General features: G+C 33.5%; 2 protein-coding genes across 3 annotated transcripts; one reads left to right on the top strand and one right to left on the bottom strand.

Annotated features, from left to right (window-relative positions):
* Positions 1–257: 257 nt before the first annotated feature.
* Creld (Cysteine rich with EGF like domains) lies at positions 258–6,893 on the top strand. Of its 2 annotated transcripts, XM_075296823.1 has the most exons (5): positions 258–578; positions 723–1,216; positions 2,923–3,156; positions 3,270–3,758; positions 6,613–6,893. In XM_075296823.1, exons 1-4 carry the CDS (start codon positions 406–408, stop codon positions 3,509–3,511), a joined length of 1,143 nt encoding a protein of 380 aa, XP_075152938.1. In that variant the 5' UTR covers positions 258–405; the 3' UTR covers positions 3,512–3,758; positions 6,613–6,893. The 2 variants fall into 2 exon arrangements, with proteins under 2 accessions (XP_075152938.1, XP_075152939.1); XM_075296824.1 differs by lacking the exon at positions 3,270–3,758 and having other exon boundaries at positions 259–578.
* Positions 6,894–6,903: 10 nt separating this feature from the next.
* On the bottom strand, positions 6,904–22,342 carry Ir21a (Ionotropic receptor 21a). The gene is made up of 6 exons (XM_075296822.1): positions 21,506–22,342; positions 16,366–16,700; positions 15,623–15,784; positions 15,180–15,562; positions 14,921–15,113; positions 6,904–7,977 (listed from the first exon to the last, which is right to left on the bottom strand). The coding sequence occupies exons 1-6, from the start codon at positions 22,238–22,240 to the stop codon at positions 6,972–6,974; spliced, it is 2,814 nt and encodes a 937-aa protein (XP_075152937.1). The 5' UTR covers positions 22,241–22,342; the 3' UTR covers positions 6,904–6,971.
* Positions 22,343–24,052: the final 1,710 nt, after the last annotated feature.

Raw genomic sequence — 24,052 nt, forward strand, 5'->3', positions numbered from 1 at the left:
TCGAATATATAGCAAATACCAGTTGCCGGATCATTTTTGAACTTCTAATACGCCATTTATGGCCATATTACCAGTGGTAAAGATGTCATAATCATAGATTCATAGCCAAAGTTCACGAAAGACACAATTCATGTACGTGTGAGCGGTTCATTAATCATTGAGCAACGCCAACATCATTTTGTTTAGGGAACATTCAGGGCTATCGATTACAAATGTGTTATCGAATGTCGGCAAATAGAAAATCGATTTTTACTCTGTAATTTAGGAAAATAAAAAAACACGTAAACCTATACTTGACGGATAGTGGAAGATTATCAATAAAAACTTCGGAGCAGATAAATTTAACAAAAACACTTCAAGTGACAACGCGGCAAGCGATTGGAGGCAAACGGAGCAATCACAAAAATGCAAAGTCTTCCTAATGTTTTTGCAGTTTTTCTACTGTGTTTCGCGGGAGCTGTTAGTGCAGAAGGTTATTTAAATCCCCATGACATTAAGGAGAAGGCTACAAATTTGCCACCATGTAAAGCTTGTTCTACATTGGTTTCATCCTTCAAACTAGGAATGGAGAAAACAAGGTAAGGGAAAAGTAAGGTAAAGTGCTAGCATATCGTATGGAAAATTTCTTCTAGAAGTTTACATCCTATCTACCCCGCCCCCTTCTTGATCTTTACATCAGTTCAAAGGATATATATTAATAATTAATGCATTTTGTTTTTTAGTCGGGGCAAACATGCAGGCGGAGATGCCGCCTGGGAAGAAGAAAAACTACGTTCCTACAAAACCAGTGAAGTACGTTTTGTGGAAATTCAAGAGAATCTTTGCCGTGAAGTTCATCGTGGTCAAACTCAATGCCACAATATGGCTAATGATTATGAACAATTGCTTGAAGAATGGTTTACGCACAAACAAGGCGAGGAAGAAGATCTACACAAATGGTTTTGCATAGATCAACTAAAAGTTTGCTGCCCCGAAGGCCATTATGGAGCTGATTGCAAAAAATGTACAGAATGTGGTGGAAACGGCAAATGCAAAGGTGATGGTACTCGTAAAGGCAATGGGAAATGTAATTGCGACGCTGGTTATACAGCTGATGATTGTAGTAAATGTGCCCATGGTTTCTATGAGGCATTCCGAGATGATAAAAAACTTCTGTGCTCACCATGCCACAAATCGTGCACAAAGGATGGAGGTTGTACGGGAGCGGGACCAAAAGGTAGTATAGACCATCACTGTAAATATGTACAAATAACGTTTGCGGTCGATTTTGCGGTAGGTTAGGTTAGGGATAATGGGCCAGGCCGCTATTTTAGACTCACATAGACTATTTATTCCATTGCTTTTTAGATTTGTTGAATAAAAAGTCGAAATACGGTCTAGTGCAGAAATGCAGATGGGTCTGCCGATATCAGTTGTGGATTTTTTTAATTCTATATTTCTTCTATTTTTTTATGAATCATAAATTTTATGCAGACCCAGCGCCATAAAGGCTTTATAGGAGCTAACCTTATCAGTAAGTCCCCGGTCTAACTAAGAAAAAACACTATTTTTTGTCAAAAATCGTTTTTATTATTCAACATAGTTCCCTTCAAGAGCGATATAACGATTATAACGACCTTCCAATTTTTTGATACCATTTTGGTAGTACTCCTTCGGTTTTGCCTTGGTACTATATAAAAATAATATGAATTTAATACTAGCGACGCCATCTCTGTGTCAGACCAGGGACTTATCAGCCAACCTTACATAGAACGTGTATTATAAAATTATATCTATTATTGTTCTTCGAGAAGGTAAGGAAAATTAATAGAGGGATGCTGGGCACGGCGATTCTTCTCTTGCGATGGTAGTCATAATTAAATTGGTTTATTGTTACCGTCAAAAATTAGTTTAAGCGATTTTGGATGAGGCCCATCCTCACAGAAAAAAATAGCACCGGAATATTTCCAATTAAAATGTTGATTGAAGGTGACAATTTAAAAAAAATGTTGATAAGTTAACGTTTTAATCAAATTCGTTGGAAATTTTTTTATTAAAATTATTATTTGAAACAAGCAATTTTTTAGTCAAACTAAAAATACTAACGGCCATTTTCATGTAGGTTAGGTTAGATTAGGTTAAAGTGGCAGCCCGATAAAGTTTCAGTAGCTCCATTAGGCTTTAACTGCCAGTTAACAGAAATTAAATTTCAGATATCTTTCCGGTTAACTTTGAAAACTGAAAAATGTTCAACAGTTAAGTTCCTAACTGGCACATGGAATATATAGGGAAGATGACAGATATTTTCATAGAGCGATTTAAAATTTCGTTAGCTAACGTAGCAGCACTAACGGAGCTTCCGGAAAATGGGGGTAAGTCAGTTAAGAACGTAATTAAAAATAGTTTCGTCTTTAATTAAAAAATTAATTTATCGACTTTTAACGAAAAAATATGGCCATTTTGGCTTGGTTGTAAAATGAGTTAAATAAATAAATAAAAAATAAATAAAAATCAAAAATTATATATTTATTAAAAGATTTACAATCATAATAAATTATGAAAGTAAACAGTATAAGTAGTTGTCAACAACAGGATTTTGATCTAATATAGTACATATGTTAAAAGTAGATAAACTTAGTTTTTACAATATTTTAGAAGAGAAAAATATAAACAGGATGGTAGATGTTACAATGTTTTAGAAGGGTAAGAATGGTTTCAATATTTTCTGAAGTTAAAAAGAGGGAATAACGTGCATTTGCATGATTTTATATTATAACTAATATCTGAGCTTTTCAGAAAAAGAATGAGTTTTGGGGCAAAATTGTCTTGTATTGTCAAAAATCAAAATTTCGATTTACTTTTAAATGATAAAATAGTTTTATTGTGAAAAAATAAAATTTAATCGTATTGTATTGACATTGTTATATCAAATTTCTATTTCAGCATGCTCAAAATGCAATGAAGGCTGGCGCTGGGATGATACAAACGGATGTCAGGACATTAATGAGTGCCTTGATAAGCCAAGAACTTGCCGACCCAATCAATTTTGTGTAAACAATGAAGGTTCCCATTCTTGTTTGGAATGTGATCGATCCTGTGAAGGCTGTGATGGCGATGGACCAGATATGTGCAAAAAATGTGCTGCCGGTTATAGTCTCAAAGATGGCAAATGTCAAGGTAAGATCAATTTAAACCTATAGGTAATTATGTCATAAAATGAAGTATTTTGTATTTGTTTATTTTGCTATCTTTACAATACACAATGCTGACACAATATCTCACATTATCAGATGATTCCAATGAGAAACGTGATCAATATGTAAATATAACACGTTTTCTAACGTATTTCGGTCTTTGTGTGGCCACCTGTGTCATCTTCCAAAGTTCAACACATATTGCCTATATTGTGGGAGCAGCTGTTGCTATCTACATAGCAGCTTCAGAATATTGGCTTAGTTCTGTCCCAGCTGGTGCCAATAAGCCACAAATTGATACAAAACAATTGGAAGAAATGTTAATGAAATCCTTGTAAAACGTAACAATATACATCAACGTCTCATCACCAGTAGTACTATATATACACCTCACCATGGTTCGACCTCAGAAAAATGTATTTATAATTTTAACTAAATCTAAGAAAGCGTTAAAAATGTTGGTTTAAAAAAAAGTTTTTAATAACAGTGGCTGAGAGGAAGATAATCTAACCAATAGTATTTATTCTATGAATAATTAGTGGCAGCTACATACATACACCAAAAGACACCAAATATTGGAATAAAGTACGTAACAAAGCTATAATAAAATTGATTTATAAAATATGGTATCAAGTTATTTTTTTATGTTTACATCTATATCTATAGTTTTCGTTACAATTTCGTACAATTTGTTTTGCAATTTTTCGTTCTATCAGTTTAATATTTTCCATAGTTTAATGCATATAAACTCAATCCGTAGGTCGAAACCCTTTGTTGTTAGTACCTCCCTCATTTAATATCATAATTTAGTATGGTTTTAATATTTTTAATATTAATTTAAACTCAATTCATATACTCCAATATAAGGACGACTATTATTTTGATACCAAAATTTTTATTAAATTATATTACATGTTAGCCTGATACCGAAACAGGCAATTGACGTCCAAATGCATTATATCTAATTATACAAAATAATTGTATAATTAAATTTCTATTAAATTTAAAACTTTCTACAAGAATTACAGGTACATGCATGAAATTGTTTTGTACAATTTTGGTGGATTCATTTTGATTAATGTCTGAAAGAAGTTCACATTTTTTTGTGGAAATTTCATTAAGTTTTTGGACTTCTGTCTCTCGAAGTAGATATATTAAATTTAGTATAAAAACCATAACACTTAATATGATAACGTTTTCTTAAAAATTTATATGAATTTGTATCATTAAATTGGATATTGGAAACTACTAAACGGGCCGAAAACAACTGATTGACTTTCAACACCGTCGTGAAGCTAAAATATTGATTTCCATGGATAATAAAAGTTGACTTTTCAATTGTCATTTTTTTAACGAACGGTCCCATCGCCCACTTTCCCGCCCCTTCCGACCGTGAGGGCCTCGTCCCCATGACGTAGGGACAGCGTACACACCATGATCCGGACCATGGCAGGGTGGAGGCAGAGGAATTTGACCAGCTACAGAGAAGGACTAATCAGCCGGATATATTAAAACACAAGATCAAATATTAAGTTATTCAGTAAAACTAATGTATTAGTTATCCAAATATGCTAAAATTCTAGACTTCATCATCTAGGCTCCACAGAAGCATAATTCGAACGTTGAAAATCAATGTAAAGAAACTGTTAATTCCTAGATGCCCTAAAAGGAACATTTATCCGAATCCTAGGTATCAATTCCGATCATGGAATATCCCCACTAACTAACCTATACATCATCATGGAGCTCAACATCGTCCGTCGGCTCCTAAGAGTAGGCAAATTAATCAGCCTCAATCTAGAAGTGTATGAAGGAAGAACAAAATCACTGTTCCAATGAAGATGTCTCAAAGCGAACAACAAGAACTGCTTCTGAACCGATTCTATCCTATCAATATAAACTTCATACTGAGGATCCCACACGATAGAACCATACTCTAGAATGGGTCTAACAAGGGCAGTAAAAAGCCTCTTTGTAACATAAGGGTCCGAAAACTCCTTCGCCCAACGCTTTATGAATCCTAGAGCCCCATACGCCTTACTCACCATCGAATCAATATGACCATTAAAATTAAGCCTACGATCCATAACAATGCCAAGATAACGAGCCCTGTATACTATACATCAATAGGTCTAGACCTAAAGAATCGCATAAACTTGAATTTCCTCAAGTTCAAATCCATCAGATTTACCCTACACCAATCATCAAAGCTTTCCAAATCACCTTGAAATAAATGCACCTGACCAGAATTATCAAACGAGGATAATAACTTAACGTCATCAGCATACATCAAAATCCTAGAGTTAACTACGGACTTATGTAAATCGTTTATAAATAACAAAAATAAGACAGGCCCCAAATGACTACCCTGAGGCACACCTGATGGGACATCAAAGCACCTTGAATAGGAATCACCAAAAGACACAATCAGCGTACGGCAATCAAGATAAAGCCAAAAAATCAATTTTGAAACGTCTTTTATTTTGTGTAAGATGTAAGCAACCTTTAGGGGCATATAGCTTTAGATTACTGGCGGACTGGAAAAATTTAACTTAAACAGTCTGCTAATGTTTTTTGTAACAATGTGATTGGTCCAACTGAAGGAAATAATCGGGTGGGTTCAACGGAAAAAATCTAGACTGCGCCTGAAATAAATCGGACTGCCACTTTAACCTAACCCCACTTTCCGAATTCCAAATGTTATAAAAGGCCGTACAGAAATGGCTATACAAAGGAAATCTCTTCTAAACTTTCAATTGGGCAGAATTTTTGGTATCACAATAGCCGGTAAGACTGTATTATCAATCACCGGATATATCCTATCAATATCACATACATACAGCATTTCCGTGACAATTTTCTAAATGGTTTCAACCTTAATATCGTGTAACCCATTTTCATAAAGAACAAATCCAATTTGTACTTATTTATATAGGATTGTGAAATCACTTTGTTTTAATTAGATCTATGTTTACCGAACAGAAACTCAGTCTTTGAAATTTAACAGTAAATCAGTTTACCTACCATAGAAAACTATTCCGTTCGGAAGCTAGCTCGAAGGTATATAAAGACGACAGAAAAAACATAAATTGGGGTTTCTGTGGTAAAAGAATTTCGTTCATGGGATGTAGCCTAATTGCAATTCTCTCAATTGATTTCACAACAAAATGATTTATCTTCTGGTTTTGTACTAATTATAAGTCCTGAAAGAGTTACATTTTTGGGAACGATTCTGTGGGATAATACAAAATTCCTTTCAATGGTCTCTGAATGTCCTAAACATGACGTTGTATTTCTTTGCATACGGCCTTTTGTACCAAAACACTAGCTATTAGTAAATAATACCTATTACGATTACAATATATTTTTTATTTGTTTCCACATTTTTAGTATGTTTTTTTTTCAAAATTATTTTTTTTTTTATAATTTTTCATTTTAGATGATTCTATAGATCCACCTGCAGATGAAGAAAGTAAAGAAAATGAGGATGAGTACACACAAATAGAGGCACCTCATCTCAGAGATGAATTATGAACCCTTCTTATAACACGCTAATATAGACAATGTAGAATGCAACGCCTCTTCATTCCATTTATGAATTAAGCTACTAGTTATAAGTTACAAAAGAACTGTGTTAATTATTTAAGATAGCCACAAGGAAAAACAAGTTAGTCCACAAATACAAAACCAAATAAAATGAACATCAAACAACATCAACAACAGGTATATATATAATTATATTTATTATATTTATTTTATAACTTTTTAATTATTCCTAAACACAGATTAATTAAAATTTTAAGGATTCTCGTACTTATCCTCAGAGTCGCCAATAGATTTTTTTGTTTGGTCTTTGAACAGTTCTAGATTTTCCAAAATATTGATATTTTCTTCCAAATGACCAACGGGTTTTTGAGGACTTCCAAATACTTTTTCTTCTTCGATAATATCGAGATACTTTTGTTCCACATCTGCATCGTCTTCCCCGTTGTCATCGTAGTATGTTGCCAATGTTTGATCGAGTGAATTTAAGGTATTCTGAAGTTCCTCATTTAGAAGGCGATTCTTTTTATTATGAATATTTTCATTTATTATACAATCATTTAACTCTAACGATGTAGTGTTCTCGGAATTGACAACAACAGTTTCTGAATGGTCCTCTTCCGATAAATGACTCTCCTTAGACATATTCTCCGTTTGATGTCTGTTATGATCGCCATATATTTCTCTTAAAGTAGTTCTGGTCAAATTAAATTGTTTCCAGCCGAAACCCTCATTTTCTCGAGTTTTGTTAGCAGCTAATTTTCGTTCCAGTTTTTTGGCTGCATGTTCCATTTCTTCTTGTTTAGTGCGAGGCATTTTTACAGTATCTGCAACTACACTATCCCGTTTTGAAGACCAACCAGATGATATGGATTTTCGTGACCGTCTTATAATTTGACGGCATTTATTAGTTATGCCTCCAACAATTTCGGATATAAGAGCTATTGCTCCAATAGCATAACCAATGCCCATCAGAAGAAACATACCTTCGGTATCGGCGGTTGTCAATTGGCGTTCTTCTTGTATGGATTCCCGTAATGGTGACGAGGAGCTAGCTTGCAACAATTTGCCAGTTGATGTCCTTTGCATGTCCCATTTTACCTCATTTTGGATTTTGTTTAAAAGCCCTGCTTGTTGTGCTAGTAGAATGAGGGAGTTAATTTTTTGTTTATATACTGAATTTTCAGGAAACATGTATCCAATATAAAACAATGCAAAACATTCTTCGCTTAAATGTAAGGCAGAGCGACGAGACATATTTCTGAAAAACCAAACAAGGATGGTATAAATGAGCCAAGCAATTTGGTGTGTAAAGGAGTTATAATTGGTATGTACAATTTTTATTTCTTTTTTATTTAATTAATTTTTTAATTTTATTAAATATTTCCTTCATTAATATTTTAAAAAATTGTAAATTGAAATAAAAAGAAAAAATAGTCCAAAATGACAGAATAAAAAAAATCTGAAAAAAAAAACGGAAAGTACACCCAAAGAAATTTGTTAGTAGGGACAGAAGAATAGTCTGGTAAAACAGCAGAACAGAAAGTCTGCTTAAAAGGGTAAAGCAGCCACTGTTTGCATAAATAGCAAACATTGTCTGCTATTTTTTAAGCTCGATTACACTAAAACATGTTTTAGTTTGGATGAAACAAATAAAAGTGTCAACTTAGGAGCCAAACACAATTAAAACAATATTTTATGAATATCTATAGTATTTGCCCAAAAATCTGAATATTTATCAAATTGGGGGATAACAGCAAACAAAATATTTGCTGATCGTATTTAAGCTCCTAAATAGGATCAGCAAACATTTTGTTTATGTACTGTAATATACTTATATATGTAAGTATATTACAGTGCAAAAATATAATGTGTGTGAAGATAAATTCGAATTTGAAATTTGCAGCAAAAACTTAGCCGAGACACAAACCAACACCAAAAATATTTTTCAAATTCGAATTTAGGATTTCAAATTCGAATTTGGATTTTTAGTATTTGGCTTATTATTTAAAAACTAAGCCGCGTGCGATATAGAGAGTAGGCTCATTGGAAAGGGCTTGAGCTCAGCTTTCATAATCACAAAAGTCTTCATTAGAAAAGTATTTGTGAAAAGCGAAAATTTGAAAACAAAATTTTCATCAAATTTTTACAACGGGCCCACTGTGCCAAAACTAAGCCGCGTGCGATATAGAGACTAGGCTCATTGAAAAGGGCTTGAGCTCAGCTTTCATTTCCACAAAAGTCTTCATTAGAAAAGTATTTGTGAAAAGCGAAAATTTGAAAACAAAATTTTCAACAAATTTTTATAACGGAGCCCACTGTACCAAAACTAAGCCGCGTGCGATATAGAGAGTAGGCTCATTAGAAAGGGATTGAGCTCAACTTTCATAATCACAAAAGTCTTCATTAGAAAAGTATTTGTGAAAAGCGGAAATTTGAAAATGCTTTTTCAACTAATTTTTACAACGGAGCCCACTGTGCCAAAACTAAGCCGCGTGCGATATAGAGACTAGGCTCATTGGAAAGGGATTGAGCTCAGCTTTCATAATCACAAAAGTCTTCATTAGAAAAGTATTTGTGAAAAGCGAAAATTTGAAAACAAAATTTTCATCAAATTTTTACAACGGGCCCACTGTGCCAAAACTAAGCCGCGTGCGGTATAGAGACTAGGCTCATTGGAAAGGGCTTGAGCTCAGCTTTCATTTCCACAAAAGTCTTCATTAGAAAAGTATTTGTGAAAAGCGAAAATTTGAAAACAAAATTTTCATCAAATTTTTACAACGGGCCCACTGTGCCAAAACTAAGCCGCGTGCGGTATAGAGAGTAGGCTCATTGGAAAGGGCTTGAGCTCAGCTTTCATAATCACAAAAGTCTTCATTAGAAAAGTATTTGTGAAAAGCGAAAATTTGAAAATGCTTTTTCAACAAATTTTTACAACGGAGCCCACTGTGCCAAAACTAAGCCGCGTGCGATATAGAGACTAGGCTCATTGGAAAGGGATTGAGCTCAGCTTTCATAATCACAAAAGTCTTCATTAGAAAAGTATTTGTGAAAAGCGAAAATTTGAAAACAAAATTTTCATCAAATTTTTACAACGGGCCCACTGTGCCAAAACTAAGCCGCGTGCGGTATAGAGACTAGGCTCATTGGAAAGGGCTTGAGCTCAGCTTTCATTTCCACAAAAGTCTTCATTAGAAAAGTATTTGTGAAAAGCTCAAATTGGAAAATGCTTTTTCATCAAATTTTTACAACGGGCCCACTGTGCCAAAACTAAGCCGCGTGCGATATAGAGAGTAGGCTCATTGGAAAGGGCTTGAGCTCAGCTTTCATAATCACAAAAGTCTTCATTAGAAAAGTATTTGTGAAAAGCGAAAATTTGAAAACAAAATTTTCATCAAATTTTTACAACGGGCCCACTGTGCCAAAACTAAGCCGCGTGCGATATAGAGACTAGGCTCATTGGAAAGGGCTTGAGCTCAGCTTTCATTTCCACAAAAGTCTTCATTAGAAAAGTATTTGTGAAAAGCTCAAATTGGAAAATGCTTTTTCATCAAATTTTTACAACGGGCCCACTGTGCCAAAACTAAGCCGCGTGCGATATAGAGAGTAGGCTCATTGGAAAGGGCTTGAGCTCAGCTTTCATAATCACAAAAGTCTTCAGTAGAAAAGTATTTGTGAAAAGCGAAAATTTGAAAACAAAATTTTCAACAAATTTTTATAACGGAGCCCACTGTGCCAAAACTAAGCCGCGTGCGGTATAGAGACTAGGCTCATTGGAAAGGGCTTGAGCTCAGCTTTCATTTCCACAAAAGTCTTCATTAGAAAAGTATTTGTGAAAAGCGGAAATTTGAAAATGCTTTTTCAACAAATTTTTACAACGGAGCCCACTGTGCCAAAACTAAGCCGCGTGCGATATAGAGACTAGGCTCATTGAAAAGGGCTTGAGCTCAGCTTTCATAATCACAAAAGTCTTCATTAGAAAAGTATTTGTGAAAAGCTCAAATTGGAAAATAATATTTTCAACAAATTTATCTAACGGGCCCACTGTGCCAAAACTAAGCCGCGTGCGATATAGAGACTAGGCTCATTGAAAAGGGCTTGAGCTCAGCTTTCATAATCACAAAAGTCTTCATTAGAAAAGTATTTGTGAAAAGCTCAAATTGGAAAATAAGATTTAAAAAGAAATATCAAATTGAAAATAAATAAATCCAATTTATTTATTTAGCATAACATGCATAATTTTAAACAATACTTCGTTAAATTATTAAATTAAAGTTGATATTATTTTGTTTATTTAATTTGGTAATTTGACATTACGAAGCAGGTTCAACATTTTCTTTTACATACAAAATGAGCGCTTTTTTAAGAAATGTATGTTATTTTCATTTTTTAATTCAATTGGCAGTTCATTAATAATTTAAGACTATTATATAATAATAAATATAACAAATATAAACTCTTAAACAATTGCAAAAAAATATTTCTTCGACTGGTAAAAAAAAAAACAAATAAATAATAGAAAATTATACAATTGATTGTCTCTAATAAAAAATTGAGTTTTCTACCAAAATCAATCAAATTTTTAATTGAAGCAATTAAAACTTAACTGAAAGTGCCGAAGCAAACAATTGCTTTTTTAACCAAGAATATTTTTTATTTCTAATTACTTCTATGATTAATACTATCGTGATTAAAGCAATTTCAATTAGCGAATTAATTGGATCAATTAATCAGAAAAAAATTCTGTGCAATTAAAATTATAATTGAAAATTTAGTACAAACAATTATTATAGTTTCTGTACAAATGTTATCATATTCACAAATCCCAGAAAAAGTCCAACACCAATTGTAATCGGAAAAGACATATTATGTTCAGTCATACACAGAAAAAAATATTTTTTTATTCAATCACAAAAGTAATTGATCCAATTACTTTTTTTAATAGAAATGTCTTCAATCATAGAAATGATAGTAGCACTCTCCAAAGTCAATTAAAAAATTAAGTGATGCAATTAACCTTTGTGATTGATTTTTATTTCAATTAAGAAATTTGTTGAATCAATTGGTAGTATTTTTTTCTGTGTACGGACTGCTATGAGTTTTTAATTAATTTTTAGGCTTTTGCACAAAAAATTTTGTTTACTTTTTTCTCTCCCTCCCGTTATTCAACGCATAAGCAACGCAGATAACTTCATATATTTTATGTCACATACTATAATTATAAGATTATAAATCTTGTTGTATGTGAGGCAATAAATAAACTAAACTAAAAAATTGTGTTTTGCTATCGTAATCAATTACACTTTTAATTTGATTAATTGAATTAATTAAATTTGGGAATCCGAAGCGCGAATCAACAAAATCTTCATCACGTATATATATTAAATTAAAGTTTTAATTAATAATTTAATTTAAAATCTATTTCATCACAATTTAATTGATTTCATTATTTATTTAGTTAAAATAAAAATCAATTGCAAAATTGAATTGGAACAACTAATTTTTAGTTGTTATAGATGATTGATATTATCATTTTCGTGAAAGAAAAAACTTTAATTAAGAATTGATTGGATCAATTAATTTTGCGATATATCAAAATTTTGTTTTTTTTCGCATACAAACGCATTGAACCTAAAAGTTTATTGATAAATATCAGCTGTTCCCAAAGTATGAGTCCTACGCAGAAGAAATATCTTCAACACATTTCCTTTGAAAAAGGTGATAGAAGTTGAAAATTTTTCAATGAATAAATTAATTGGTACAAATAACTTTTTAATCAAGATGGAAACATTAAATTGATTAATAATCTTAAAATTTTTAAGCAAAAAAACTAGTTGATACAATTAACTTTTTAATGAACAAAATTAATTGAGTTTTGCAATCAACATCAATTAAATTTTTAATTTAGTCATTTAAAAAATTAATTCAAATTTGCTCTTGACTTCAATTAATTTTTTAATGTCATTTTCGTGATTTAAGAAATTTCAATTAAATAATTAAATGTATCAATTAATATCGTGATTGAATCAGAAAAAAATTTTTGTGTGTATACAAAAAAGAACATTGACAATATAGAGATTTTTTTTAACATTTAAGTAAAACTTTAAAATTTAATTATATCTATATGGTGAAGACTATTGTGGGTCTGAAAGCTGAGCTCAAGCCCTTTCCAATGAGCCTAGTCTCTATACCGCACGCGGCTCCGTTTTGGCACTGTGGGCCCGTTAGATAAATTTGTTGAAAACGCTATTTTCTAATTTTCGCTTTTCACAAATACTTTTCTAATGAAGACTTTTGTGGAAATGAAAGCTGAGCTCAAGCCCTTTCCAATGAGCCTAGTCTCTATACCGCACGCGGCTTAGTTTTGGCACAGTGGGCCCGTTGTAGAAATTTGATGAAAATTTTGTTTTCAAATTTTCGCTTTTCACAAATACTTTTCTAATGAAGACTTTTGTGATTATGAAAGCTGAGCTCAAGCCCTTTCCAATGAGCCTAGTCTCTATACCGCACGCGGCTTAGTTTTGGCACAGTGGGATCCGTTGTAAAAATTTGTTGAAAAAGCATTTTCAAATTTCCGCTTTTCACAAATACTTTTCTAATGAAGGCTTTTGTGATTATGAAAGTTGAGCTCAATCCCTTTCCAATGAGCCTACTCTCTATATCGCACGCGGCTTAGTTTTGGTACAGTGGGCCCGTTGTAAAAATTTGATGAAAATTTTGTTTTCAAATTTTCGCTTTTCACAAATACTTTTCTAATGAAGACTTTTGTGATTATGAAAGCTGAGCTCAAGCCCTTTCCAATGAGCCTACTCTCTATACCGCACGCGGCTTAGTTTTGGCACAGTGGGCCCGTTGTAAAAATTTGATGAAAATTTTGTTTTCAAATTTTCGCTTTTCGCAAATACTTTTCTAATGAAGACTTTTGTGATTATGAAAGCTGAGCTCAAGCCCTTTCCAATGAGCCTAGTCTCTATACCGCACGCGGCTTAGTTTTGGCACAGTGGGCACAGTTGTAAAAATTTGTTGAAAAAGCATTTTCAAATTTCCGCTTTTCACAAATACTTTTCTAATGAAGACTTTTGTGATTATGAAAGTTGAGCTCAATCCCTTTCCAATGAGCCTACTCTCTATATCGCACGCGGCTTAGTTTTGGTACAGTGGGCTCCGTTATAAAAATTTGTTGAAAATTTTGTTTTCAAATTTTCGCTTTTCACAAATACTTTTCTAATGAAGACTTTTGTGGAAATGAAAGCTGAGCTCAAGCCCTTTCCAATGAGCCTAGTCTCTATATCGCACGCGGCTTAGTTTTGGCACAGTGGGCCCGTTGTAAAAATTTGATGAAAAATTTGTTTTCAAATTTTCGCTTTTCACAAATACTTTTCTAATGAAGACTTTTGTGATTATGAAAGCTGAGCTCAAGCCCTTTCCAATGAACCTACTCTCTATATCGCACGCGGCTTAGTTTTTAAATAATAAGCCAAATACTAAAAATCCAAATTCGAATTTGAAATCCTAAATTCGAATATGAAAAATATTTTTGGTGTTGGTTTGTGTCTCGGCTAAGTTTTTGCTGCAAATTTCAAATTCGAATTTATCTTCACACACATAAAAATATACCAAAAACTACTTTTGGTTCTTAAATATGCTTTGGGGAAAAAAGTATAACCTAAATTTTTTGTAATTTGTTGTTCGTTAGACCCTGAAGTACAAAAATATAACAGCAGACATCGACTGCTGTTTTTAGCAGACATTTTTCTATGAGTGTAGCCATTGTTTGATGGAACAGCAAATTTTGTATGCTATTTGTAAACATTTAAAATGTTTTAATTGGGGTGAAATACACAAAAAAAAAAAACTTAAACTAGGATCTCTCATAATTAAGAATATGTTTTGTATTTGCCGAAAATTTTGTATATTAAGGCTAGAAATAGGATAGGAATATACAAAAGACTATTTTTGGTTTTTGGAAATAGTATGGGTAACATTTTAGAAATCTTACAAATAGTTGTGTACTAGACCATAAAGTACAAAATATAACACCAATACGACTGTTTTTTCGACTTTTTCTATGAATGGATATTAAATTAAATTTGCATGAAAATCTGTCTCCCTGAAACATTCGTCATAAATTCGATATTGAATATACTAATAGACTTTGAACAATTGTTTGAATCGATCTAGCCTATTTTTCATTTGCTACTTACTCATTTGAGAAATTTGACTGTACCAAATATTCCAGTTGCGATCTGGAACCTAGAAAAGCATAATTCCAAAAGAAACTCTGAGTTACATTACCAATTCCTTCTTCCACCGATAAAACATATTCCATTTTTTGAAATAGACGTGCTGTAGCATCGTGTGAAGAATTTTGAAACCATGTCTCCCAGCCTCCATTATCTAAATAATATCGACTTTAGAAACAAAACATAAAAAACATAGATTCTCAATTATTTTCCAACTTACCCAGTGTTCCAACTCTAAAAAATAATCCCAGCAAATCATTAACAGAATCTACAGTATCCGGAAAAGCAGGCAATGTCACAAAAGCAATAATTGAACCCGTATAACATGCCGTAATTATTATCGTAAACAGCCAATAGGAACCAATTAGAATCCTTGTAGAGACCTTCTGTGTATTTCCCCAGGAATATTTTCCGGAAAAGGTCAGAGAATTTGTAAACATACCAAAGACATACCAGAACATATTCTCAATTTCTCCCCAGTTCCCAAGCAAATGACTCAAGGTTAAACGATCGGTAAAAACAATGGGAAACACACCACCCAAATAAATGCATATTAAAGCAACCCAGACGGGCCATTGGAATGGACCCATAATTGCACGATATCTGTAAAGAAGAAACTCAATTTTATGTATAAACTTAAATCGATTAAATCTCTCCAAATACTTGGGTAACGCTTTAGAGGCCAATGTTATGAATGCTGCACAATCTTTGGAATGTCCCACAGAGAGTTCGATGCCATTCATTCGTTCAGTAGATATATACACGCCACTCATTCCTATATCGGCCAATCCTCTAGCAATGCTACGATCCAAATATTCCAAAGGTCTGTAATAATAACAAATAGTTTTGAAAAATTCAGAAATTACGAGATAAAATTAAGAGGAAACTAGGGACAATTGCGGGTAACACTTGTAATCACGGTTGCCACTCGAGCCAAAAATAATCTACCAACATTTTCTGAAAAGTTTACCAAAAAAAAACTACTAAACAAACAAATTATGTAGAAAATTTTGTCAACTTTTTATTTCTATAGAAAATTTTGTTTCTATACAAAATTTCGTCAACATTTTTTTTCTGCAGAAAATTTTGTCAACATTTTATTTCTGTCGAAATTTATCAAAACATTAAGAATTCTACCAATCTACCAAAAAGTAAAAAATCTAAAATTTTTGATAGAATTCTACCAACTGTGGCAACCGTGCTTGTAATACCACGAAGTATTAGCTATTTTCGATGTAATATAAGCTTACATTTTTGGTGATTTTTTTTTTAATATTCTTTTGTTCATGCATTTACGAGTATACTTTTTTATTTATAAGGTTAAGAGTCTTAAAAATGTATGGAAATTACAAAACCAACAATTTTTTTCATTCTTTGAGTGAACCGATTTTTTTTTTCATTATTACCTGTTATTGTTTTCCGGATTTGGTATATCACGTATATCCACTGAGAAATTAAGTTTCTTTCCAAACATTTGCAATAATCGATATTCAACACCATCCCAATGAACCTGAACACCGCCACTAAGATCTAAACTTTTTATGCGAAATATATATGGGGGTTGGTTGATGGCCATTACTTGGAAACGATGTCCTGCAAATCCTTTATCGAATTTTTTTGGGTAAAGATTGATATGAGGTCGTGTAAGTCCCCCTTTAATCCATGAAGTCAACACAATCGGTTTATTAGATCCCAATCCATCGGAATATAGTTTATGTGTGTACAGAACATATGGGCGTTCCTGAAAGAAAGAATGCGACACATTAAAAAAAAAAAAAATATATTTCCATAAAATGTAGCAGTAAACCTATGTGTTTGAAAACTTCCTCGACATTCTTTATAGGGTCTTAGACCATCCTTCGAATTTTTATACCCTCCACCATAGGATGGACATTGACAACCATGGAAAAATTAGTCCATATCGGTCCATAATTATCCCAGCAAAAAAAAAGTGGAAGTTGTTCCACAAACATTTCTTTAAAGCGCATCACAGAATCCCCATCGATTTTTTTCAACTTCCGATGCAGTCCTTTTGAACAAGTCCACAAACAGTTTTTCTAAATCGCATCATGATTTTTACTTCCGATGCAGTCCTTTGGACAAATATTGGAAAGTACGCAATAAGGCTATTTAGAGTGCAAATTTAAGTTTTGGACAATTAAATTTCACAAAAGAGTAGACAATTAATAAAAAAGTAAAAAAATAAATTTCATCTCCGCTGGGATTTGAATATGTACCGTTTGACTTTTTTCGCTTCCATAGAAGTTCTTTGAGAAGGTTTTGCAAATTAGGAGACTTTTTAATTTTTTGTTGATTTTTAATGGAAAAAATATATTTATAAGAAAAACGATGTATATCATAAAAAAAATAAATTGATAAAAAATTGCCGATGGTGAGATTTGAACATGCGTTATTTATTTCTTCGTTCATACTAATAAAGAACGTCTCGAGAAGCAGTTAGAATGTTATTCCTTGGTGTCGCATTACGATCATATCACAAACATTTGAATTGACGTTTCGACGCTTTGTGTTCAATGACGTTTGTGGCTGACTGTGCTAAGACGTTCTGTTATGGTGCCAACAAACCCAGGTTCAACCCGTGGGCGGAGCGAAAAAGTTTTTCAAATTGTACAAAGTTTTTCAAATTGTACAAATTAGATAATAGGAAAATAACAGTGTCATAAAAACATGGATGAAAAAAAAGTGAAATTGGTTGAAGAAAAAATTTTTTTTCGCTTTTTAAATTTCTTCATGCAAATGAACTACCAAGGCACAACTTCCAAAGCAATGCAAAGTATACAAAAAGGGAGTACTTCCGTCCTATGATAAACCTAGGTAAAATTCATTGGGGATGATCCAAGTTTTCACTACTTCCGGATCACAGATTGGGGGTCCAAACTACTTTTTTGGACGCTGTTTTTTTTGCTGGGTAACAGGTTGGCTGATAAGTCCCCGGTCTAACAAAGAAAAACACATTTTTTTGTCAAAATTCGTTTTTATTATTCAACATAGTTCCCTTCAAGAGCGATACAACGATTATAACGACCTTCCAATTTTTTGATACCATTTTGATGCAACTTCCAAAGCAATGCAAAGTTTACAAAAAGGGAGTACTTCCGTCCTATGACAAACCTAGGTAAAATTCATTGGGGATGATCCAAGTTTGCACTACTTCCGGATCACAGATTGGGGGTCCAAACTACTTTTTTGGAAGCTGTTTTTTTGCTGGGTAACAGGTTGGCTGATAAGTCCCCGGTCTAACAAAGAAAAACACATTTTTTTGTCAAAATTCGTTTTTATTATTCAACATAGTTCCCTTCAAGAGCGATATAACGATTATAACGACCTTCCAATTTTTTGATACCATTTTGGTAGTACTCCTTCAAAATAGGCCTCTGTTTCGGCGATCACCTCTTCATTGCAGCCAAATTTTTTCCCTGCGAGCATCCTTTTGAGGTCTGAGAACAAGAAAAAGTCGCTGGGGCCAGATCTGGAGAATACGGTGGGTGGGGAAGCAATTCGAAGCCCAATTCATGAATTTTTGCCATCGTTCTCAATGACTTGTGGCACGGTGCGTTGTCTTGGAGGAACAACACTTTTTTCTTCTTCATATGGGACCGTTTTTCCGCGATTTCGACCTTCAAACGCTCCAATAACGCCATATAATAGTCACTGTTGATGGCTTTTCCCTTCAAGATAATCGATAAAAATTATTCCATGCGCATCCCAAAAAAAAGAGGCCATTACTTTTCCAGCGGACTTTTGAGTCTTTCCACGCTTCGGAGACGGTTCACCGGTCGCTGTTCACTCAGCCGACTGTCGATTGGTCTCAGGAGTGTAGTGATGGAGCCATGTTTCATCCATTGTCACATATCGGCGGAAAAACTCGAGTTAACAGCTGCAAACACCGCTCAGAATCATTAACACGTTGTTGTTTTTGGTCAAATGTGAGCTCGCGCGGCACCCATTTTGCACAGAGCTTCCGCATATCCAAATATCCTCTGCTATCTCGATCAATTTCATTTTACGGTCATTCAAAATCATTTTGTGGATTTTTTTGATGTTTTCGTCGGTAACCACCTCTTTCGGGCGTCCACTGCATTCACCGTCCTCCGTGCTTGAATTTTGCATATCAAGCAATTATTGTTGATTTCCCTGGGGCAGATTCCGGAAACTCATTATCAAGCCAAGTTTTTGCTTCCACCGTATTTTTTTCCTTCAGAAAACAGTATTTTATCAAAAACCGAAATTCCTTTTTTTTCATTTTTTCACAATAACAAACTCAAACTCTCACAAACTAATTGACTTACAGACGTCAAATTTTAACACGAATCATTTGAAGGTTGGTACTATATAAAAATAATATGCATTTAATACTAACGACGCCATCTATGTGTCAGACCGGGGACTTATCAGCCAACCTGCCCCCATATAAACCAATCCCCAGATTTGACCTCCGGAGCTTCTTGGAGGAGTAAAATTCAGCCGATTCGGTAGAAATTTGGTACATCGTGGCCGCTAACAACCATGCCAAACTTGGTCCATATCACACAAAAATTGGTCCATACGGGTTCATAATTGTATACAGCCCCCCTATATTTCAATTCCTCCTCTCTAATTATCGCGCAAATGTTCATATCGGTTCGTAATCATTTGTAGACTTCTCTATATATACCGGTCAAGAAATGAATTATATACATATATAATCTGCCTTTTTTGTCTAATATATACCACGTATGGACTCAATTAGAATTTAGAAGACGATGTTAAGAAGTTTTAAGATACTTTGCCAGCGGTAAGTATGTATTACCACAACCAAAGTAATTCGATTGTGGATGACAGTCTTTAGTAGAAGTTTCTACGCAATCCATGGTGGATGGTACATAAGATTTGGCCTGGTCGAACTTACGGCCGTATGAAATTTGAAATCTAATGTCATTTTAGACTCATAAAAATGCAGACCAAAGTTGTAACGTGGTAAGTTATCCTACCAAAATTTGATAACTTTATGCGAAACAGTTCTTTTTAAAATTTGAGTTTGGCGTACTTGATATAAGGAATTTATTCACTTTTGCCAGCTACCGAAGTCCTTTAAAAACGTGTTAACGACAACGTAAGTTTCAGTTTTGTTTCAAGTAAAAAACGTCTTTAAAAAATTATTGAACGCTTTTTTGCTATGTAGTCAAGACACAAAAAAATCAACAAATTTAAAGACGATTTTATTAATTTTAAAGGCATGTTTTGATGAGTTATTACAGCCAAGTTGACTTTAGTTAAACAAAATTTTTTTTTCATGTAAAGATATCCAGATTTAAGTCGAATCAGTTAACCATAAGGACAAACCGACTTCATTTTGGATAATGAAAATAGCTTTATTTCATTTTCTATGCTAAACAAAATTCGCATTCGTATCTTAAGGACATGAAACTTTTGGCCTCAACACAATATTTTTTTCAGTGTTATTGCTTGTCTGTAAATAGCTAAAATTATTTGGGTGATTTCCTTTCTGTCTCTGTATTCCATGATCACCATTGAATATATGATTACTATTGAACTTGAATATAAGTTACATAAACTGAAAAAAATATTGACCTAATATGGAAGATTATGCAACTTAAATTTTAGGAATCGAAATTTAGCTAAAGTTAAGGACAAAATTCTTTAAAATAATGACATTTTAATAAAATGAAAGTTTATAATCCTTGCTTCAAAATTTTTTTTCATTAAATTTAGGACACAAATCTTGAAATTTTCCGTCTATCTGCTGAAGTTGTAGATCTTTGCAGTAAGGCAAATTTTCCTTAAAATAAAGAAAAACATTTTTAATTTAAAGAAATCGTCCTTAACTCAACTGACATATTGCATTTTTAAATTTAAGATAAAATCGCTTCAAATTTAGGCTAAGACTTATTTTAAGGATTTGCATCTTTGGTTTAAAGTTTTTTTTTTAACATTAAGAAAACAGTTTTTACTTTGAAGTACCTGTCATAATTTGGATTTTAATTGGAATTTGTTTGTACATAAATACCAAAATCAAAATCTTTGGATCCAAGTAAACTTTTTTTTGAGTGTATTACTGCCAATGTTTAATAAATCCAAACATGGATATTCAATATATTTAGATCCAGCAATTCTTATTTAGACCCTTAACCCCTAAATGAACAAGAACACGAATTCCTCCGAAAAAAAATATATAATGGAAAATAGTAAAAAAGAACATCTGCTCAGCACATTTGCTTTCCAAAAAATTTTTTTTTGTGTTTTTGTTTATGCAAAAATAGTGGTTGTATCTTAAAAGATAGATAGAATTTTCGGGCAAAATTTCATTTTCAATTTTGATTTCTCATTACACAGAAGTACTATAGTTTTGATGTTTTAGATGAAACAAAATTCGGTCAAAATTTAAAGACGTAAGATTTTTTCTGGTTGTAACATATATTAAAAGATACAGTGCGCATTTAGGGGTTAAATTGATATATTGTTTCAATTTTATTTAGTTTTTTTTTTAATTTTTTGTGTCCAAAAAAATATTTCCACGTTTCTCACCTTATTTGATTCGGTTGTCAATGATTCACCCACAACCAATAAGTTAACAATATTCGATGATTTTTCCGATGAAAGAAAATCCTTCAATTTCCATTGTGTCGAACGTGAGACAACAAGAACTCTATTCTCAGTCTGGGGTCCAATAATACTCCGTGTCAATAAGGGATCCGATAGAAATAAAATAAAACTTTTGCAATTCGAATCGATTGGTTGCCTTAGCATTTTATTTCGGGCCACATAACGGCTATTGATTTCACCGTGATAATAGGTAAAAGGAAACGTCTTAAATAATAGCTCCAAAAGTAAACTTTCCGATTTTTCCACATAACTATCGTAATAGATAACCGGAGGACATTTATGCAAATATTCTGTGGCAATTTTATTAACTAATGCCACCAGGGAATTTGTTTGATCACTGTTCGTATTCAAATGGAATTTTGCAGCTAAGACCTCAGCATGGGGTTTTGGTTTACCACGAAATATAGGTTCTACACGTCGCGGATTACGAATGTGGGATTCATTCCATAGTTCCGGTGATGATGACGATGCTAATTTTTCACATGACTGATAAATATCCGGATTCAATTGAAAACGTTTTATGGTTTTATCACTTAGGCATTTTGTCGGAGTTTCCTCAAATTGTTTAAAGGATGTTGAATCAATTTGTGAAGAACTTGCGACACTATGCTTTAGAATAATTAAAAGTAATGCCCGTTTTATTATTATGGTCAACATTTTGTGTCAACTACATTTGTCCATCCGTATATCCAAGCCCGTATAACCAATTATTAGTCCATAAACCGACTGTAAAATCCCTGTCAAGAGGTGTTAACGTGACAATTGTTTTCCGTGTTTTGACATAGAGATTTATATCATCACACGTATTTATTGTGGTGGTAACCACCGTTGACCAGACTGTGTAACAGTGTTGCGGACCAGGATAGAGATTTTGTACAAAAGTTATTTTTTAAATAAGAAACTAGTTTAGCAGCTTGTTTCAAATTATTCGATTCAGTTTATGTGATGGACATGAACCCTGGGAAGTTATCCTTATTTTTTGTACACCAACGTCATCGTTCGTCATTTTGACTATGGCCTATTTCAAAGCTCTACACCGAAAGAATTTTCTTCGTAAAAAGAACGAAAAATTTCGTTAGAAGTACGAAATTTCACATTGTATTACAACCAAGGAATTTTTCATTAAAAGTACGAAATATTTCGTTCTGTTTACGAAGAATATTCTTCCAAATTTTTTGTAGTTTGTAAAAAATAACTTTTTATTAAAAAGTTTCAAACTTTTTATGAAACAATTTCGTTCTTTTTATGAAATTGTTTCGTACTTTTTTTTTGAAATTTGTACGTACTTTTAATGAAACAATTTCGTACTTTTTATAAAAAAATTTTGTAATTTTTGTGAAAAATGTTCGAACTTTTAGAAAAAAAAAATGTCCAAAGTGCATTTGGTTGTAGTAACAAGTTTGAAAAATGCCCACTACTTTACGTCTTAAAGGGTGATACGGTCAAAATTTGGTCAAGGGAAAACGCGTGTAAATCGGTGAAATTGTTTATTTAAAAAATCAAATTAAATTTCTTTTTCAAGTTCAATTAGTATAAAATTCAGGAAAAATATTCAGTTAGGCTTTCGCTTTTCCAAATCCGAATTGCCGGGCCTCACGCTTGACACCTGCCACCAGATTTTGTACAGCCACCTTGTCCACCTTCTTCGCCGCAGAAAGCCAGTTTGCCTTGAACTGCTGCTTGTCCTTAGTAGTTTTTTGGTCTTCTTTAGGTTCCGCTTGACAATAGCCCAGAATTTCTCAATTGGGCGGAGCTCTGGCGTGTTGGGAGGGTTCTTGTCCTTGGGAACCACCTGCACGTTGTTGGCGGCGTACCACTCCATGGCCTTTTTACCGTAATGGCAAGATGCCAAATCCGGCCAAAACAGTACGGAACAACCGTGTTTCTGCAGGAAAGGCAGCAGACGTTTATTCAAACACTCTTTCACGTAAATTTCTTGGTTGACAGTCCCGGAAGCTATGAAAATGCTGCTTTTCAAGCCACAGGTACAGATGGCTTGCCAAACCAGATATTTCTTTGCGAACTTTGACAGTTTTATGTGCTTGAAAATATCTGCTACCTTTCCCCTTCCTTTTGCCGTATAAAACTCCTGTTCCGGAAGCTGCTTGTAGTCGGCTTTGACGTAGGTTTCGTCGTCCATTACCACGCAGTCAAACTTCGTCAGCATCGTCGTGTACAGCCTCCGGGATCGCGCTTTGGCCGTCGTATTTTGTTTATCATCGCGATTTGGAGTCACTACCTTCTTGTAAGTCGATAGTCCGGCTCGTTTTTTGGCTCGATGCACGGTTGTAGACGATACACCCAGCTTATTTGCGGTATCTCGGAGAGAGAGGTTAGGGTTTCGCTTGAAACTACCGGCAACTCTCTTTGTCGTCTCAGCGGCTTCCGGTTTTCGATTTCCCCCCGATCCAGACTTCCTGGCTGTCGACAAACGTTCCCCAAACAATTTAATTACATTTGTAATGGTTG

Source organism: Haematobia irritans, chromosome 2, assembly GCF_050003625.1.
Source record: "Haematobia irritans isolate KBUSLIRL chromosome 2, ASM5000362v1, whole genome shotgun sequence".
Taxonomy (NCBI): Eukaryota; Metazoa; Arthropoda; class Insecta; order Diptera; family Muscidae; genus Haematobia; species Haematobia irritans.

Excerpts from the sequence above, each read along its gene's own strand:
- Creld (XM_075296823.1), top strand. The coding sequence starts at position 406 with ATGCAAAGTCTTCCTAATGTTTTTGCAGTTTTTCTACTGTGTTTCGCG. Across the intron at positions 579-722 it reads CTAGGAATGGAGAAAACAAG|TCGGGGCAAACATGCAGGCG; the intron begins GTAAGGGAAAAG and ends TTTGTTTTTTAG. Across the intron at positions 3,157-3,269 it reads CAAAGATGGCAAATGTCAAG|ATGATTCCAATGAGAAACGT; the intron begins GTAAGATCAATT and ends TCACATTATCAG.
- Ir21a (XM_075296822.1), bottom strand. The coding sequence starts at position 22,240 with ATGTTGACCATAATAATAAAACGGGCATTACTTTTAATTATTCTAAAG. Across the intron at positions 15,785-16,365 it reads AATCCGGAAAACAATAACAG|ACCTTTGGAATATTTGGATC; the intron begins GTAATAATGAAA and ends TTATTATTACAG. Across the intron at positions 15,563-15,622 it reads GCCTCTAAAGCGTTACCCAA|ATATCGTGCAATTATGGGTC; the intron begins GTATTTGGAGAG and ends TCTTCTTTACAG.